Source organism: Bacillus rossius, chromosome 16 (genome assembly GCF_032445375.1).
Source record: "Bacillus rossius redtenbacheri isolate Brsri chromosome 16, Brsri_v3, whole genome shotgun sequence".
Classification (NCBI taxonomy): Eukaryota; Metazoa; Arthropoda; class Insecta; order Phasmatodea; family Bacillidae; genus Bacillus; species Bacillus rossius.
Window position 1 is genome coordinate 37,814,391 of NC_086343.1, and position 21,248 is coordinate 37,835,638.

Consider the following 21,248-nt stretch of genomic DNA (forward strand, 5'->3'; position numbering starts at 1 on the left):
GAGCTCGTGCGCTCAGCCAGGTGGCCACCTTGACACCGCCAGTATGACAGCTGCGCACTGCTTCTATAACATTTATTGTTGAATCAATGCCTACAGTACAGTTTACTTTTAAAAAATTGGTTGTCTGTAAAGTCGGTTTACGGACGATAGTTTAACGTGACAACGTCATAACAAAACATTGATGAAATGATTGCATACTTTTATGAATAAAATTGAATCATTTCTATTGAATTATCACTATTTTGTATGGATACAAAGAAGGAGTGAAATGAAATCTACAATTTAATTGATAAATGTACTTTTAATTGCACTCATTAATTCAAATATGTTTATTACTTTAACGAATAGATTATTTTAACTATAACTCTTATACATGTTTGCTATTTAACTTCTACCAATCTGTGTTATTCTTTTAACGATAGGGCGATGATAGGAAAAGTAGGAAACGAATGGGAGTGTTTCAAGTTTAATGTGCCTTGAAAAAGTCAAATTGATGGTTGTTCCAATAAAGTGGAAGAGAGATACACGCGGTACAAGCGTACAATGAGCGTAACGGGACACATCGTAACGGGACAATGTGCGTAACGGGACACGTTTTCATGCGTGCAGCCGGTGTTCATCGATTTATTAGACGTTGTCACGTCAAAAATAACCTCTCAATTTTAATTAAGTAGTTATCGCAATACATATGCCAACTTATGGCACTATCCATGAACACGGATTATTCTGCTTAGTAGGTAGTGGTTGGCTAATGAAGGCTACAATAACAGTGCGACATTGTTGCTACATTTGTGATGTTCCAAAATGATATCAAAAAAACATTTGATAACAGAGATATTTAGAGATGTATACAGACGGGTACATTAATTATTTTGTTACAGTAAATTAGTTATACATATATTTTATTCATGTTTAAACACTGTATTGTTTCTACCCTAATCGTAATTTTCTGCAAACCAGATTAGTGAGGTTAAGTGATAATTATTTCTACTGCATACCACCGCACAATACACTTAACACAACACAGAAGATGCATGAAGTTGACGCCTTCACATTTGTGTCCGAGCATGGTGATGCAACCAGCGGTGCACTTGTGTTTTGTATTGCGGGGTGATTCTGCAGTGGTTTGCCTCTGCTTTCCGCGGCATGGATGTGAAGGGGAAACACAAAACATAAGTCCTGCGCACCGGATGGAGATTTTCCACAGTAAATAAATGGTTGTCTGTAAAGTCGGTTTACGGACGATAGTTTAACATGACAACGTCATAACAAAACATTTATGAAATGATTGATCCAGAAGAATAGGAAATATATTCGGCCTGAGACTGAGCCGTAATAGGTTTTTGCAACCAAACCATTTAGGCATTAAAAATATTATATTATTTGAGGAAGAATTTTTTTTGTTAAATTTTTCTATCTTTTGTATGATAAAATCTACCTCTGCATACTTTTATGAATAAAATTGAATCATTTTTATTGAATTATCACTATTTTGTATGGATACAAAGGAGTGAAATGAAATGTACAATTTAATTAATAAATTTACTTTTATTTGCATTCATTATTCAAATATATTTATTATTTTTGAAATGTTACGTGCCCCGTATTTATTTTTACAAGAACAAAAAATTTTTGCACCTGCCGGAATTCGAACCGAGCACCTTACGATTAGAAGACAGCGCCACTGACTACTACACGAGGCCATATTCGATAATAAATAGTTTCAGATGTTATATATATATTTATAAAAATTTTGTTCACGGTAGGGGAATAATATTATTTCGTTTTTATAACTCGATTTTATAACAAATACGCTTACCAAATACACCAAAATTATTTATAATTTGTTACAATATTTTTTAAAACATTGTGCAAAAGATCCCGGTTGTAATTTGAATTATTATGTGTAACTGTAAAACACCATTGTTTGTTCAAAACGTATTAGGATATTTAACATTACTTTTAAATAACTTTACCAATAGTGCTGAAAATCGGTGGAGGATCCTTAAATTACATAATATTAATAATTCAAACGACGAAAATATGATTGAAAAGTCAAATCGATGGTCGTTCCAATCGAGTGGAAGAGAGATGCCACGCATGCGTAGGCCCTACAATGAGCATGAAGAGAGATGCCACGCATGCGTACAATGAGCAAATAGGGCACATCCGTAGTGGGACATCCGTAGTGGGACACTTTTTCGTGCGTGCAGCCGGCGTTCATCGATTTATTAGACGTTATCACGTCAAAAATCCAGACGCCCCTGGTAATATAATCCATGCCTTTTGAGTCACCAACCAGAAGCTCTAGCAAATGAGCCAACAAGAAGACACATACCTGATAACTAGGGGCATGCAGATTTCACGAACAGATTTCGGGACTAGATGAGAGTTAAAAAACTGTAGCATCGTCTGTGTTTCGTGATTGGGTGTGTTCTTCCCAGGTACATATCGATTGTAACCAACACCAATCACAGTTATTAAGTGCGGAAGTAAACGCGTCCTGAGTGGCTTGGTCAAATAAGGCAACGACTTCTCTCGCAGACAGTCGCCAATTACAAGGAAGAAACCACAGGTGCGGGTATAAATTGTTGCAGTCTAATAAGTGTTAAGATATTTTCGCGAAAAATACCTGCCCCTACTGATAACATATTCGGGAGCCTTCTGAAAAAAAATATCTCTGTTTCGCCTAAATTTACCACGTTCAGCTTTTAAAAACATTCTGAATGCCATCGCCTTAATTAAATCGATTGTTCCAGTGTCTAGGACGCTTGGTTTCGACAACGTTGTTGGTTCTATTCCTAGTCGGGTTGGTTATGAATAACTTCAGGAATTTTTTCCTCAGGATCCCTTAATAGAAGTTGACTTGATTTAATACAATTTCTTGGCCAGACGCTATTGCAGTTTTGAACTGTTTGTCATTCGACTGTTTGTGCCTGATGACGGAACGTAGCAACGTTTGTGTCATTAGAAACATATCTTGTATGTCGGTGTTGTCGTTTTGTTGGCCATGATATCTGTTTGTAATGTAGGTTGTATACGTGTGTTTGCTGCGTTGTCCAGGTTTTGTTGTCTGACTGAATTCACTGTTATTGTTGAAACTGTCTCGTCGTTAGTAGTCCACCGTGTTAGTCTGTGCTGTCGTCGCAGTGTTGTCCATGATACTTCTTGAGGCACATCGTTGGGTCCATCTGTTCTACATCAGCTGATTTACGTTCTGGAATTTCGCCCATGACAAAAAGTGCAAAACTTCAAAATGGCGTATGTCCAAGGAATTGTATTAAATAAAAATTCTCAATTGCATGGATCATTTAAAGTACGTGGATGTTGTGTTGTCTTGCCACTTCTCAGCGGTGGCCTGCGATTGTATAAAATTGTCCTGATCGCACAATCGCTCTCCAGTCAGCGATTACTGGGAATAAGCCTGAAGCCTTCGAACCGAGCTGTCCTTCATTGATAATGATTGGTCAATAGCGATTGTACGAAACGATTACCAGCCCCTTTGGGCATATCTTATGCGGTTTTTATCCTCTCGTTTAACTAAAAGTTTGAGTGAATCGTTACTCTTCCTCATCTTAAATAACCCTCTTCGTACCATTAATAATCACACCGTAAGCTATACACTGAAACAATTTAAATAACTGTAATCTGCGTGAGAACTTCTGTTCCACTTTGGCCAGTTTTTAGACTGAAAAGAATAGAAATATGTGTATAATTAGAGGATGTGTCATTTGTTTCACAAATGGTGTATTGAAAGATATAATTCTTAAACCCAAAAACTGAGATCACTTTTGGCAAGCACTTGAGTAAACTTATATTTCGTGTCTGTGAAGGATGTGATTTTTAAATAATGGAACTGATTTGTTGTTTCCAGGTTTCTTGCAATCCCTGCTACGACTTCTAAAAAACAAAGTTCTGATATGCAACATTATTGCCAACAGTGCGTTAATAATGGGTGCATATGGATATTGGCTCTACTTGGTTAAATATACAGAGACTCAGTACCACAAATCAGCATCAGGAGCAAGTATGGTAGCAGGTAATAAATTGTAGGCAGTATTTATTCTATTAATTGAACATTACTTTCAGAATTGAATTTAAAAACTGAGTTAACTCACCAGTTGTATACGATTCACCTCTCCTGCAGTGAGCGTACACGCATTCAACAACATGGAACTCATCCCCGCGGAAAAATTCACGTCTCTTCTCTTCGCTTCGCTTCGCGCCAGTGAGCGCATACCTTAACTTTTACCTGTTATTACACTATCGATGAATATTCAGCGCACTGCTGGGTATGCTCACCACCTACATTTGTAATATGAATATTGCGAGCTATTTACGCTTTTGTCTAACTTTGAACCGTAGTTCACAGTTGTGTCTCAGTTTTTTGGCGTGTCCTTAGGTAACATTCACCGAAACATCAGAAGTCTTCTTAAAATTCATTTCTATTCGCTTATGGAAAATTTGTGTCAGAAAAATCATTTTATAATGTTCACTAGAGCCAAGAAAGAAAATAATATTATGCCATACTCATTACCAATATCTTAGCAACAACCAGCAATACGATTGTAACTGTTACAACAACTGATCTTTGTCCACCTGAATTTCTGTACCAACTATTTGTCCAGCTCCTTTGATCTAGCTACTAACCGATTACCAGTGACTCTCTACCTTGTTTCATGTGAGTCCTTTATAAACAGGAACTATTTTTGAAGTTATACTTCTTTAGGCGCGTTATTAAAAAATGATGAGAGTGAAATTTTAAGATGCGCGCGCATCACTGTAACACAAAATTAACAGGTTGAAGCTGCCCGCTAAAGCGCTCATTAGGTCTCGAAAAAAAGCTACCAACAAAATAGAAATAGAACCTCTATTAGTCGCGCATGTTGGCACACTCGTCGCCTCTGATCACTGTTTTCATATTTATAATATTTATCCACATGTTTCTAGTTTCTACATTCACAACACGTGTTTTAGTTTCATACATGTGCGAATTATATATGTGCTAATAAATTATATTCAGTAGTGATTTAAATTGAATATTTTGATTAATATTATTTACTATTCGATAATATTAGTAAAAAATATGTGCTTATATACTTTTTCAAGTACTCCAATATAATTGAGGTTAACTATCCGTTTGTACTATTTAGTGATATACATTAAAATATTATTATTTAATATAATTAATACTAAATAATATAAAATTATGGATATTAAATATTTATTATTGGTTATTTAATATTTACCAAATAAAGAAAAAAATTTAATAAAAAAATTAATAAAAAAATTGTGATAAAAATTAAAATCGAACATCAAATTAAAATATTAATTTTTAATAATTTTTTTAAATTGAATAAATAATAAATATTTATAAAAATTAATGAACAAATTTAATGAAAACCTTTTGATAAAAATGAAAAGTGAAAATTAAATTAGGAAAATAATAAATATTTAAAAAAATGAATAAACCTAAATGAAATTATTGAATTTATTATTAAATTTATTAATTTTCTTTTAAAATATAAAATAATCAATAATAAATATTTAAAATCAAGAATCTTATAATATTTAGTACAAATAATTTCATAAATTTATTATTTTCTAAATTTATTTATTAATTTTTAAAATTTAAACTGAACTTTATTGATTGTGTTGACTATCTTTTTACAGCCCTTTTATTATTTTATTGTAATTAATTATTTGCATGCAATTAAAAACTATTTTTTAATGATGCCAAAAAAGTATAACTTCTCACGCGCGTATTCATAAGTACACGCGCCCATTTTTTTTTTGTGGAAAGCAGTTTAAAATTTTAATTTTATAAAATTGTTGAAATAAAATACGCTGCTAGTTTGCAAACAGATAAAACAATAAATTTATACGAAACATAGACGCTAAGCACTATTAAACATTGGTGTTGAATTTTTCAGTACAACATTCGCATACACTGAAATAAATATGTATTGGTTTAAATGTTGTATTGTCACAAAGTAAGACCATTTCTTACCAAAATATCGCACATTAAAGTAACATATTTAATTAAAATATCACAAAATGAGTTTACATTATATTTCAAATAAAATTACATTCATATGAAAAAGCTCTATCCATCATAAATTTATAGTCAAGAATGCCGTCGTACTTTTAATGTGTTGCAGGCGTGACATTCATAGTAGCAATATCTTTGGGAATGATGTGCTCTGGACTAATTATGGGGAAATTCAGGCCAGGGGCAAAAGTCGTCCTCAGCTGGAATATTTTCATTGGCTTGTTGCATGTTGCTGGAAGTCTAAGCTTAATTTTCTTAGGCTGTAAAGCCAATGGCGTTTATGGTGTCGATATCTTCAGAGGCACGTGAGTATAAAACATTTCGTGGTCTTTTGATTCTACACGAAGAAAAAACAAAACATCATTATTAACCTAAAAAGAATCAGTCATGCATATTACCTCATATTTTATTTTTTTAATATATAGTATATATATTTTAATAACACTCATTGATGGGTATAGAGCAAATCACACCATGATTTAATTCGATAGGTAAATTATAAAATAAAATTGTTTTGTTTTATGCACCACTATGTTTATATGTGATATCACACAGAGATCATGGAGTATGCACGTTAAAACCTAATGAAAATGGTAGTCACATATTGTCCAGCCCTGATGAGTGATTTTGTGCGTTATGTTGCAACGAGATTCTTGGTAAAGCATATTAACTCTAAATGCAGGGTTTATTAATGGCATGGTCATGCAAAAAAAATCCGTAACTGCTATTCAGAGTCCAGTGTGATCTGACATTACTAATAATATCTACTACGTCGACCAAAACTCTTCTACTTATTAAAACTTCGTCCTTAAGTTCTAACTCCCGAACGCAAAACGTAAGTATATATACTAAAAATTAGACATGCCTGTGAGAAAATCTTTTTAAACAGATATTTTAATCTGTGTAGCAATTTATTGGTGTGTATTCTGAGTTAGACATCAGACTCATCTGTGTGTTTGAATCTATTTTGTGTGAGTATAGTTACTTACAGTAGTGTAAAAATAAAGTATGTCAGTTTAACAGACAACAGTTTACTAGCTTTTGATATCCTTAAAACAACTACAGAACTAAACATATGCAAAATACAATAATTACAAAACAACAAACAAGCAGGTAAACGTATAAGAGTTAAACCAATAAAATAATATGCACAATAATTATATGTAAATTTGACCAAATAAATGTAATTACTATTTTCTTGGAAAGTAAAATTTACGCCATATGTTTGAATCCCTCACACAGATCGTATGGTTAACAAGCCCGATGGGATAAATGCCAGGATTTTAGTAGGACCCAAATGTATAGTCAAGAGTTCTTTGTAGGAATGTCAGTACCTTTAGTACAATTTCTTATTGGGTCCACAATAAATTATGTTTTTTTACTCATTTCAACAGACTTCTCACTCAGGGTATTAATTTTTTCATGATATTCAACTCGAACTACTGGTTTCCCACAAACTGAAATAATTGATCACTAGATTTTTAAGTCTTTATTTGAATATTAAAATTTTAAATTCAAAGTATAAATTCTCACATAGATGTTTTTATTCAGACAGTGTGAGATCAAAATATTAATCTTTGAACGGCAGTTTGTACAGCACCGCTAAATCCAGTGAATGTGAAGGCTTGCCTCCACAGCATGAATTACCCCTTCATTTTAAATATATTCATCCGATTATCTTATCTAAATATTTATTATAATTCACACAATTTTAAGTCCGCATAAAACTCAGAATCCTAGCTACATATAATAGGCCAGTCAACAAGAGGCAAAGTAAGCACTTTTTACCAGCAGACCTGAAAACTTGATATAAGGGTAATTCGAGGACGCTGAATCGAATGGTGCTAATTTTTTTTTGAAATCGGACGTGAAGTATTTGGAGAAAAGGGTTAAACATTTGTTTGATTCAGTTTTTCTCAGAATATAGGCGTTTAAGCGAAAAAGTTTCAAACAAAAGTTGTGGAGAATTAAAAAATACATAAAAGAGGTTCCCAGGTACATCTGCGTATTTGCAAACATGAGCGATAAATATTGGAAAGAAAGTAGTAAAGCGTAATTGTAAAAGTGGGGCTAGTGTACGTGCGAGCGTACGTGTGAACTAAACACAAACGAAGGGTCTTCGGCTATTCTCGGGCCTCTCCGTCATGACTAGCCAGTGCGAGTGAGACGGAAACATTTGACCTCTCTTTTTATTATTTCACGCGTTAGCGAGTATTTTTCGTCTTTGGCCGTCGAGTGTCGAGCGTTCTATAGATATCATTACTAATATTCTAAATGCTAATGTGAGTTAGTTTATTTATTTATTTATTTTTGTTTCGCTTTCACGCGGACACTACACAACCGATCATCATGAAATTTTGTGTGCTTATTTTCAAGGGTATAGTAAAGGACAGAGAACACTATATATGTGTGTGTGTATATATATATACACACTATATAAACAGTTTTTTTCCGAAGGGCAAAAAAATTGATATTGGTAGGCAATGTATGAACGTCCGATTGTGAGTTTGAGTAATTTGAATGAAATTTAACGCCATCTGGCGTTTCAATAAATAAATAAAATAATTCGCCAATTTAATAATATAATACCGGCGGTAAATTCACTATTCAATTTTAATTTTCTGTCACCACCGAGCAATAGTTAAACTTTTTTTTGAGGTTAGGTTTTTGTTTATTTTCATCGGTGATTGTTGTTTGGACATTTTTGCTGAAGGTTATGTTTTACTTTCAATAGAATTTTGTAATTTAGTGAAAATTATGTGTATCTAATTACTCAACTTTTCCCGGAATTTCAGCAAAATTTGAATAGTGATCAGTGGTTGTACGCAAGAGCAATATTGGCACCAAAATATTTATATCGTTAATAAAATCTACACTTACATTTTAAAAGAGTTGCGAGGGAAAATTAAGGAGAATTTGTCAATACATAGAATCATGGATACAGAACAAAGCACTTCATATCCTGCAGAGTTTTTAAATTCACTTGAATTTAGGGTATACCCTCTCATAAACTTCAAATGCAACTTAATCTACCTAAAAGTTACGCTTATACGAAATCTAAATGCTCCTCGATTATGTAATGGAACCAGGCTTCGGATCACACAATTGTGGCAGAATATTCATTTATTTATTTATTTATTTATTCTACGTTAATACTATGAGCATTTTTTATAGTGTTAGAATTTAAAATTAATTTTTTCTTGTAATAGTTAAACATATTTCAATAAAGGTTGTCAGTTTTTTAAGCTAAATTGTATGCTAGAATTTTTAAATACTGATGATTCCAGTTACGCAATAAAAAAACAATTACCATATATTTTTTTTTGCAATGATCTTTGAAAATGATTTAAAGACACAACGCGAGCGAAGCCGCGGGTAAAAGCTAGTATCTATATATATCGGCGTATAAGCGCGCTTTTTAAAATCGAATCGTGATGCTTATGGCACGTCGTTTTATTATTTATTGTCAAAAATAGTGAACCATAAATAAATAAAAATAAAACAATATTTCATTTTAACAGAAACCAATAGTTTCCGAAACCATTTTAATAATTTATAATTATTTATTAATAATTAGAAATATCCCATCATTTATTATTTGAAATTTTGTAGTCAGTCATCAACTGTTACTAAAATTTTGTTAATTATAACTCATTATAGTTCGTTTATAGTTATCTTAGCGTTCAAATAATTAATGTTATACTTTTATTTTCGTTGATGGCGTTTACTGATTTTGGGAAATTTTTCCTTAATATATTTATAATTATAATTTTTAATGTGTTTTCTATTACTATATACATAGTATAGAATTAAGACGTAATGTTTTAAGAGCTTCAAACTATACTCGCTTAGATAAGCGCAACTGTGTCTAAATGTCTGCTTAATAAGTTTGCTTATACATTAATTAAAAAAGATTCACCCAAACATTTCAACATATCTTTAGAAGTTTTTTTTGAAACTTTAAGATTTCTAAAAAAAAGAATTAGGAATAATAAAATGTCTAGGCTAGAATATTGTAGACATAACAGAATATACAAAGGTCCCGCCTACAATATAAAAACATGTGCGTACAGCAATTGTTTTGAGAACCACATGACAACCATGTGTAAAATAGAAGCGGAGCAAAATGTATCCATGTTCCCAAAATATTAACAAAAAAATAGCTCATAGAACGTTCAACTTCGAGAAAATTTTTAAATGAAAAATTCATTCCTTACAACAGAAAATTTTAATATAATTTATTATAATTATAATTATATTAAAATTTTAAATAATAATCATATATTAATCAATAATAAATTGATTAACAATTAGTAAATATTAATTTTTATTAATTAATTTTAATAAACTGATAACAGATTATAAATCAATAATTATTTATCAATAGTTAAATGATAAACAATTATTAAATGATAAAAAATTAATTTAATGAATTTATTAACCAATAATAAAGAAATTCTATATGAAACAGAATTATTAATAAATAATAATAAATTATCAAAAAATTAATTAATCAATAATCGAAAATTTATAGAAATTCTAAGTGAATCTAATATGTCCGAGTTCTTTCGATTACAATTATAATTGTATATGAAAATAACATATGTGAATATTGAACTTACCTAGATATAGTTTTTGAAAAAAAAAAAAAAAAAAAAAAAAAAAAGTTCGAAGTGCGTAGATGCAGCATACCAAACTCACACAGCACAACACGTTTGCAAACTGAGATATATAACGTTTAAACAAATTTTCTGCTCCGAATCGTCCTACGGATCAATACACAATTCTAAAGAAAAAAAAAGTAATAATTACAACAGTAATACCAATTTGTACACGAAACGAAAAGAATACGATACACGAATCCGGAGCGCCCCGTTTTTGATCAGTCACCTTGTTCATAGAACTATCACGGTTTTTTTATTCATAATATTTTCAATAATTTAAATTTGAGGATTAAAATTATATACTCAACTGAATGCCCCAAATTTTAATGTGAAAAATTAAATTATATATATTTTTTATTAGAGTTATAATTCTGTACATAATTTTAAATTCTGAATAAAATTTCGTGGAATTAAAATAATACACTTAATTTGATTCTAATATTTGAATTATTCACATCGTGAAAATTGGCAATGACTATTTTGTGTGGGCAAAATACAAATTCCATGCGATATAAAATTTATTTCAATTAATTGAATTATTATAATTGTAGTATTAAAATTTTTAGTTTGAAATAGCACGCAGTCGTAGTATAATTTTAATTCATCGAATTTAAATTCCAATTATTTTGTGGCCCATTAAAATTTTTTCCTGCAATTTTAACGACTTTGAAGCTGAAAAAATACATTAATGTTTTCTTATACCATAAAAAAATGAACTATAATTATATCTAGACAAAAAATTAATTCTAGGTTTTTAGTATCCTTTCCTGTATATTAAAAATTAATTTTATGTATAGACATAAAATTATACTTTTGCAAATATGTATTCAATTTGATATACAAATTGATATTTTATGCGGCAAAAAATCTATATATAAAATTTTATAAAATGCAGTATTTACTAGAAATATTTTTAAATTTTTAATTTCATCTTAAAAACAATATGTATTCAATTTGATGAACAAATATGACTGAAGAAAAATGGTTTCGGAAACTATTAGTTTCTGTTCAAATGAAATATTGTTTTATTTTTATTTATTTGTGGACACTATTTTTGACAATAAATAAGAAAACGACGTGCTATAAGCATCACGATTCGATTTAAAAACGGCGCTCTTATCCGCCGATATATATATATATATATATATATATCTTTATATATATATTTCTTGTGTGCGTGTGTATGTCACTGAACTCCTCTTAGACGGCTGTACCGATTTTGATGAAATTTTGTGTGTGAGTTCACGGGGATTCGAGGATGGTTTAGATTCACAATTGGATATTTTATCTCGATTCTGAGTTAAGAAAAACTAAAAAAAAAACACGCTTTAAAAGCAAAAATTGCAACGCATTATTAGAAGCCATTAATTTTGCTATTGTAAGGAACTAAGTAGAGAGTAAGAAAAAAAAAAGATCCTGACAGTTTATAGTGTCGCCATATTTGTTTCAATTTTCAATACCCTTTTTGTATATTACAATTTAAATTGCAGAAAAAAATCATGTTTCATAGCCACACAAATAGTGAGTGTGTGTCATTTCTCTATGTCCACGAGGTCTCGCCGCGTCAATTTTCTCCTTGGAGCGAACCCGTCCGCTTAATTAAATAAACAGCTTTTATCGTTGAATGGTTTCATGATTTATTTAATGAAAATATGCTCTCATAAAAAAATTAGTTAGATAGACATTCAATAGGTGTCTTTCTCTCACTCTCTCTCTCTCTGAAATGTATGTTGCTTGCTCGCGGGTCAGTAATGCAGACAATCTTTACATTCTAGCTCAAGACGGAAAAAACAGTAAATGTGGTTTACAAAGACATTTTATGAAGTGTCTTCCCGTCATTACATTTAAAAGTAGAAACATATTTACTCAAAATTTAGGTGGTAACATATTTTTATTGCAAAGACTGAAATAGAGGTGAGAAAAATTATCATTTGTGAACATAAGAAAACTACAACTGTATCAACTGTTATGTTATAATGTTTAAATTTCTAAATTGTGCAAGATAATACAAAATTACATGCGGAAAAAGTCGTGGGCAGCAGATACGTATAGTTATAGGTGTGGGGCTATGCATGCTGATTTTTCATATACCTACTGCATGGATGCGAACATGTAAGAATAATCTATCTATCTTACTATAATAAAACAGTACTTTTTCTGTCTGCCTGTTTGTACGCGATTTTGATGAAATTTTGTGTGTGAGTTCACGGGGATTCGAGGATGGTTTAGATTCACAATTGGATATTTTATCTCGATTCTGAGTTAAGAAAAACTAAAAAAAAACACGCTTTAAAAGCAAAAAAACTAAGCATTGTTGATAATTAGCCTCCATGGCAACATGCTTTTGCATTGTTGTTGCCTTCTGCGTAACCATGGGAAAGGTTTTTGGTAACGGCAGTGGCGTGCCCAAGAGGAGGGGTATGTATAATGAGAAGATACAAAATGTCCAGCGTAGAAATACTTACCGCCATATCCATATCTCACAAAAAGTACATTTGGGCAGGACAATGTCCGTCGGGTCCGCTAGAAAGATATATAGAGAGATAGAGATATAAATATAAAGATAGAGAGAGTTATAGAGATATACATAGAGAGATAGAGAATTAGAGAGATAAAGAGAGATGCTTAGTATACGTTTAAAAAATTACAAAAAAAAAATTGATTGAGGCATTGCAACGCATGCCGGGCATTATCTAGTGTGTATATATATATATATATATATATATATATGTACACATACATATATAAAATGACGCTCGACACGCGTGAAATAATAAAAAGGGAGGTCAAATGTTTCCGTCTCACTCGCACTAGCTAGCCATGACGGAGAGGCCCGAGAATAGCCGAAGACCCTTCGTTTGTGTTTAGTTCACACGTACGCTCGCACGTACACTAGCCCTACTTTTACAATTACGCTTTACTACTTTCTTTCCAATAATTGTCGCTCATGTTTGCAAATACGCAGATGGACCTGGGAACCTTTTTTATGTATTTTTTAATCCTCCACAACTTTTGTTTGAAACTTTTTCGCTTAAACGCCTATATTCCGAGAAAAACTGAATCAAACGAATTTTTAACCCTTTTCTCCAAAAACTTCACGTCCGATTTCAAAAAAATTAGCACCATTCGATTCAGCGTCCTCGAATTACCCTTATATCAAAATTTCAGGTCTGCTGGTAAAAAGTGCTTACTTTGCCTCTTGTTGACTGGCCTATAATATTCACTCAACATAGTTGCTTGCTTGGAACAATATTTTTTTTCCTCTTTTCAAAAACAAACATAGAATAATGTTAATACTGTTACATTACTAATGTCAAAGAGGTCGCAATATCGTTACAATTCCGCAATAAAACAATCATTGGAACTGTTACCAAATTAATGTCACTAATAAAAAAAAACAGTAATAATAATCAATTATATACATATTTCGATTTTTATAAATTTTTGGACGTCCCTATGTGCGCTGTACCACACAGTTAATTAATCTCGGTTAAACTTTTTTCCTTTGAAAAAATTCAATAAATTTTATTTTGTTCAACAACGTATGGGTTATTCGTTCAAAAATATTTAAAAAAAAAAAATGCAATTGATGGGTAATAATATTAACACACACACACACACACATATATATATATATATTGTTTGGAAAAATACATATGTCATTGCAAAAATGATTGATATGCAATAAATAATATTTACTACCTTTTTCAATGATTTTGCCAGTTTCATAATTCTCTTAAATTCATTGTGTATAATTTATAAACAAAAGGTGTTTTGTTTCATTACACCTTTAAAATAAATTTCTCACAAGAACAAACTAACAAATATGGTTTCTTCTTTAAAAGTTAAATTTAGTAATTAAATCCTAATATTTTTCAAACATTTACGCTATTGCGTTATTTTGTAAAGGTTATCAATAGTTATAAATTGTGTTTAGGTTTTAATTGCTTTGAAAATTATTATTTTATTTTACTGATTTAATATGCATACATTTAATACTATTAATACTATTAATTATTAATTTTTATTAATTATTAATTTTATTAATTATTAATTAATTATATTTATTATTTTAATTTATAACATTCTTTTAAAATATTACTTTTAAGATCGCATAGTGCAAAAGACAACGCGCTAAATAAAATTTTTGGTTTATCTTAAAACATTTAATTATTTTGAGATATTATAAAAATTAAGCTTAAGTTTTATCAGCGTAAGACGTAAAAGGTTTGGTTTAAAATTATACAAAAAATAATAAAAATATTTATATCTATAAGATAGAATAGCAATTGAATAGTATTAAATTTTTTTTTTTAAACCTATTTAAGTGGGAAATATAGGCATTTGGCCAATATGTGACAGTGTACGTGTATTATTTAGGTTTTTAATAATTAAATTTTTGCGAAATTTTATTTTTTCAAAATATCTTTAAAAAAAGGCTTCTAAAATTTTTCCACTAGAATACAAACAAAGTTTATTTAACCCTTTTTCACAAATGGGGATGCCTTATTTTTTGCATAAATATTACCATTTTTGAGTGACAATTGAAATCTAAAATGTGGACTCTTCGCTGTAAAATTAAACTGCTTCCTAGTTACTCACACATGGTTTCCACCTAAGAAGAAATATTGTACAGTAGTTTCGTTTTGGAAAAGATTTCCTGCGATCACTGCAATCAAATGTTGTAATGGTTCATTCCCAAAAATCCCAAATTAAACTTTTTGTGAAAAAAATGTTACACATAAAAAATTAAAGTTACCTGCCTAAAACAGTTTTTTAATTTAATAATTATAAATAAAATTGTCTAATCAAGGATTATATTGCTTTATACGTTTCCCAAAAATTAAAAAAAGAACAAATCCTAAAAATCCGATATCAGCAAGTGTTAATTGGTAACACTACATTATTATTTTTTGTAGAATGAGGTTACAAAAACGTAAAATGTTAGTAGGCGATATATTTTTCTACATTTATGAAACAGTCATTCTTAATTTCTTTCCCAAAAACCTAAAGCTTTATCATGAAAAATCAATCTTATGTGATCAAGTGATGTATTAATCATATTGTTGTAAGAAACGTTTGGCAATTAATATTAACGATTGGGACATTGTATTAAGGGTGTGTAACTTAATGTGAATTTCTATACTTGGAGCTGAAATGTTTTCTGTGACACTTGGATCTAAAATTTAGAGTCCACTATTAAATAAAATGAATGAACCATAGCAGATGTCATGGATTCAGCACCAAATAATTATATTCATTTCACATTTAGCTTCAAAAATGCATAAAAAAATTTCCAGGCAGGAATGTTGCTAGTTGAAATAGTATCAGGATATTTGGTGGAAACGTTTAATCAAGGAACGTGTTAAAAATATATAACACAGTGCAATTCCTTGTCCTTGTTTACAATGGTTTTCTGTGCAAAAACGATTACAGATCTTTGCTCATAAGACCTTTATGACTCGCTATGGGTTCCATATATTACGACAAAAATGATGTAAAATTTCACTTACATTATTTTACACAGAAATTCACTATGATTCCAGAAGCAATTAAGGAGAAGAATGGAAAAATAAAGTTGTGTTTCATATTAATGACAACAATAAGATTTCTCTCTATTATATAATTTTCCATGGATATATATAGGTATTACTATGTACATACAGAAACAGAATCGAAGATTTTACTATTGAGATTCAACTTAGTTGGTTCACCTTATTATATCGCAATAGTCAAGTATTAATAGGAAAAATTAAAAACTTTGCTCCAAGCGTTAACATATAAAAAAATTCTACTGTGGTGCTAATTCACATTTGAATGAACTACTCAAATAAAAAGTAGTGCTGCTTATTTTCTGAAGAGACTTCTTGACAATTATATTTAAAAGTTGATATATACATTCTATTTAAGTGAAAAATAAGCAACAGACTCTTGGATGGTGTATTGTTTAAAAAACTTAGTAAATTATATGAAATGTTGTTTATATTAATATTATATTAAGAAAGTTTTAAAATTTCACTATCCAATATAATTTTTGCAGACTATTTTAATTTTTTATCGTTTTTAAAATATTTACCAAAAAACAACAAAAGGAAAAGTGCAAACATTTTCACTCCGGGATAGTAATTGTAGGTTTTACGTATTACAACCACAGCGGACTTCTAGTAATTTTTCACAAGATGGACAACTTATAACCATGAAACCCTAGAATTTCTAATTATATGTAGTAATATATGATATTAACGTTAAGCATTTAAATGCCATACTAACACAAAATGAATTAAACGTTTGTAGGTTTCCTAAACAAAAAGTACTTTCTAGCTCATTAGTTTTTATAGTAATTTAAACACAACCAAAATTTTTTAGTGTAAAAAACCTTTTACAAACAGTTTGTCATGTCCAGACTAATGAAAAGTATTTAGGAAAGATAATGTTTATCTAAAGATTTGTTTTTCTGAAACTTTGGCCTAATAGTCACAGAAAGATAATAAATAAATAGCTAATTAATAATCACCTCAATGACTGGAAAGAAATGAGTGCCTCTGAAAGTTGGACAGGAAATAGAAAGACTTTGTGTAAAGGTATTTCATGATTTATTTACTTATATTTAAGTACCAATAATTAATTATATATATATATTAATTTTAATAAACATCTATATTAAAATTTTTACTTTACCTTGAGGTATGTTTTAAATTTAATTTATAATAATTGATAATTTTTATCAATTTACATAAACATGTATAATTAAAAAAATTTCAGGGCTAATTTCCAGAACGAGTGCAATGACATGTGTGATTGTCAAAATGTGAAATACCAGCCTGTTTGCTATGCTGAGAAGAGTATTACATTTTTCTCCCCTTGTCATATCGGATGCAAGTCTAACTACCTTGATACTAATGGGTCAGTTGTGGTAAGTGATTAGGCCTGACTATCTTTATAGAAATAGCTTCTGGTGTGTATTCGGCTAATATGAACACCTAATACGGCATTGTGAAATACATGGCGTTTTTGAGTTCACAATTATCAATAATGAGTACTGTATTGACAAATGTATGTATGTCGCTATTTCGTGAATTATTATACCTATCTACCAGCTTTTACTTCAACTATGTTACAATAACATTATAATACTTCGCTAATGAAACGGAAAACATATCTATATTCTAAACACTAACAAATTAAAACTATGTAGGACTATAGTGGTCGTGATTGTACTTCCGTTTTTAGTGTTTGAGTTTTCAAATAAATCTCGCATATAAAACTTTATTAAAAATACACTAGTGCCACAGTTACATATTCAACTGTGCCTTAAATACTGAAAACAAATACGTAGTAACATATGTATCACGTTGTTAAACTCTGACTTTGTTTCCTGTGAATAATAATTTCAAACAATTCAATTAACTTTTCTACTGTTTTACGTGTAAATATTCTCATAAAGTTGGAAAACCTTTTCCCCCATCCACAGTATTTCACCAACTGCACTTGCATCCCTGACGTGTGGTTCAACAAGAGCTCACCAACTAGGACTGGGGGATATTCTGCCTCAGCAACGGTATCCTACCTGGACGAAGCAAGCGTCACTATAGCCAATGGACCATGCCCAGTTGACTGCTCCGCTATGCTGCACATGTATCTCGGCATATTGTTTGTCATCGAGCTACTGCTTGGCTCTGGTCGTGTGGCGAACGTCGTTCTGAATTTAAGGTACGCATAGTTCACTCTGAAAGTGCATTCATAATTGGGTGGTATGCAGTGCAATGCAAATATGACTACGTTAATAAAAACCTATATAATTTTTAAATAACATGATCGTGTCAGCTTTTTCTCTCAGTTCAAAGTAGTTAAATAACCAAGTAATGCTAGTTCTATGGAGAAGAACAATTGATAAATAGATAGAGACCGGAAAAATTCGCGATTTCATTTCGCGATAGGCTAAAATATAAATAGTTATACCTCAGTGCTGCCTCTGCTATTGGCTCACAACTCACCTGGAGGACTTTGGGCCAATGAGAAACACCCAACCAAAGCTTTATACGAATCACAGGCTGCTACGTTGGGAGGTCTCACAAGACAGCAGCCAATGGGCGGGTGACATTTGACCGAGAGTACGTAGAACTATGGAGTTCATCCTGGAGGTCATTCAACCCGCGAATTTTTCCGGTCCCTATAAATAGACAATGAATAGTTATCTACGTAGCAAGTGTGAAAGGTTGAAATCTTCAAATGTCAAGGAAAGAATCAAGAATGCGAAAGTGTATGGATGATGCAACAACTGATTATGGTAATTTAGACGTTGTGATCGGTTAAATTGAAATTATGTATGGTTCAATGTAATGTGTGAAAAGTAACAAAAAAATTAATTTTGTATAGTGTACTATAAAAACTAAACAGAAAACGGGACTTCTTTAATCGTAAAAATGTTGTGTTAGACGATATTTTTATTTATGAAAAGGGTGGGAGTTAAAAATAAAACTTTCTCAGAGTAACCATCTTTATTCAAGAGAACACGTATATATTTGATTGGGCAAATTCAAATTGAAAATATTTTGAAAAATCTTGCTTGAAGCATAAAAATTTGTCGGTTTGTTTCCTTTCCCATTTTTCATAAAAAAATAACATAATAATTCTGCATACCTTAATGAGAAAAAAAACCAGTTTGTGTACAATTAAAAATTTCTTAGGCTTAGGCTTGCGTCCGACACCACGCATCTAGAAAAGTGACATACGAATTTACTTTACCCGTGCGTCAGAATATTTTCGCAAATCAGTATTTCTAACAATCCATGTTTTCTTTCTCAGAGATGAAGTTCGAAGTTGCTTATTATTAGAATCGTGTGCCTGCACGTATTGTGTTAGAAAATCCTTGGAGAAATTTAGAGTCATAGTTTAATTGTTCGGGCGTAACATTAAGCAGCCGTTGTTTGTTATAATGCAAAATATCTAACCGAATAAATACATTCTCTGCTGGCGTGAATTCTGGTGCCAGTTTACCGGCGCAACCAAGCCATATATATAATCCATTCGTCCGTCTGGCAAAAAGTATGAGTTTTACGAACTGTTGACGGATGGGTGGATTGAGTTTTTCTTGCGCTCTGATAGGCTGCAGGTCACATCCGATCGACGGACAGACGCGACGGGCTGTTGTAATCTCAGCTCCGAGCAAGAATGTCAAAATTTTTGCAGGTTGTAATACTTTTAGTATTTTAAGAAACACTGTACTAACGCCTTGTGGTTCCAGATGTGTCGATGAAAAGGATAAGACGCTGGCTCAAGGACTCAGCCTTTTAGTTATCAGTGTTTTCGGATTGCTACCCACGCCGATAATTTATGGAGCATTGATGGGTGAGTTTTCTTGCAGTGATCTTATTCATGAAAATAATACCATATTAACATAAACGTTTGCATGTAGTATACAGAATGTTCGCAAATTGAAGGGCATAAATTTCACGGGTGGCAAGGATGTCATAACAAGCAACTTATGTCAAGGGTCATATTTCCGGAAACGGAACCTTGATGCGAACAGTAGCGCGCACATTTGAATTTGGCGGGCTTCAGACACCACTCCATTGGCTGACGGGACGTTCTAATGCGCCGCGGGTAGGGATTCCTCTGCAGCATCTGACGCAGCACGGCTGACGCACAGAGGGTGATTCCTATACAGCGTCAGTCTCCGTCAAGGCCTGGCACTGAAAGTACGAGTGAGCGCGGTAGGCAAAGTAAAGTTGCTGAGACGTGACTTGCCTGACCCCGCAAAGCGGCCCTAGAGTTGGCCACACGCACCAGCGACCAGCATGAAGGTTTGCAGCATCATGCCAGCCCCTGCTCAATGAATTACAAACAAAACACCCTCGAGTTGGTCACGCAGTCTGTTGTGCATCACTAGAGACCGGAAAAATTCGCGGATTCCTCTCGAGACAGGCTGTAAATCCAAACTCGTTTAGCTTAATGCTGCGTCAGTGATTGGACAGCAATTTACCTGAAGGACTCTGAGCCAATGCAAACACTCACAACAAAAGAAGTATCGAATCATAAGAATCGCAATAAACAGGTATCCCGAGTCGGTAGCCAATTACCAGGTGATAGTTGCCCGAGTACATAGAGAATCGTGGATTCTATCCTAGTGGTCATTGAAATCGCGAATTTTTCTCGTCCCTATAGCATCACCCTTCACGGTATGAAACTCTCTCCGTTTCAGACACGTTCTGTACACGTTTGTTGTGAAAGCGCTTTTGTCAAATGCGCACTACTCCTGCTGGTCGTGGTATGTGCGCATGGTTGAGTTTGAGCGAATAACGCAGTTTGGACCGACAGTGAGCATGGTGCTGCGATTGCAAACTTGACAAACAGCAATAGCAGGGAAGACTTATCATTCGCAAAAATGGCAAAATATTGACGGTATACGATCAGGCGTAAATAATTCTGAACCTGGTGCAGGAAATACTTTTATATACTACTCTTATTTAATGGTTTTCAGGAACTAAGGTCAATTTTAATGTCAGTCCTAACATGTACTGAAAACATGAAAT

At 31.9% G+C, this 21,248-nt stretch overlaps 1 protein-coding gene across 2 annotated transcripts in view; it reads left to right on the plus strand.

Annotated features, from left to right (window-relative positions):
• The window catches only part of LOC134540122 (solute carrier organic anion transporter family member 74D-like), an 86,000-nt gene that overhangs the window by 62,579 nt on the left and 2,173 nt on the right, over positions 1–21,248 (plus strand). For both annotated transcript variants that reach the window (XM_063382648.1, XM_063382646.1), the window contains exons 7-11: positions 3,875–4,039; positions 6,162–6,357; positions 17,479–17,629; positions 18,188–18,426; positions 19,961–20,064. In XM_063382648.1, the coding sequence (XP_063238718.1) occupies positions 3,875–4,039; positions 6,162–6,357; positions 17,479–17,629; positions 18,188–18,426; positions 19,961–20,064 (855 nt within the window). The remainder of the gene's footprint in view (positions 1–3,874; positions 4,040–6,161; positions 6,358–17,478; positions 17,630–18,187; positions 18,427–19,960; positions 20,065–21,248) is intronic.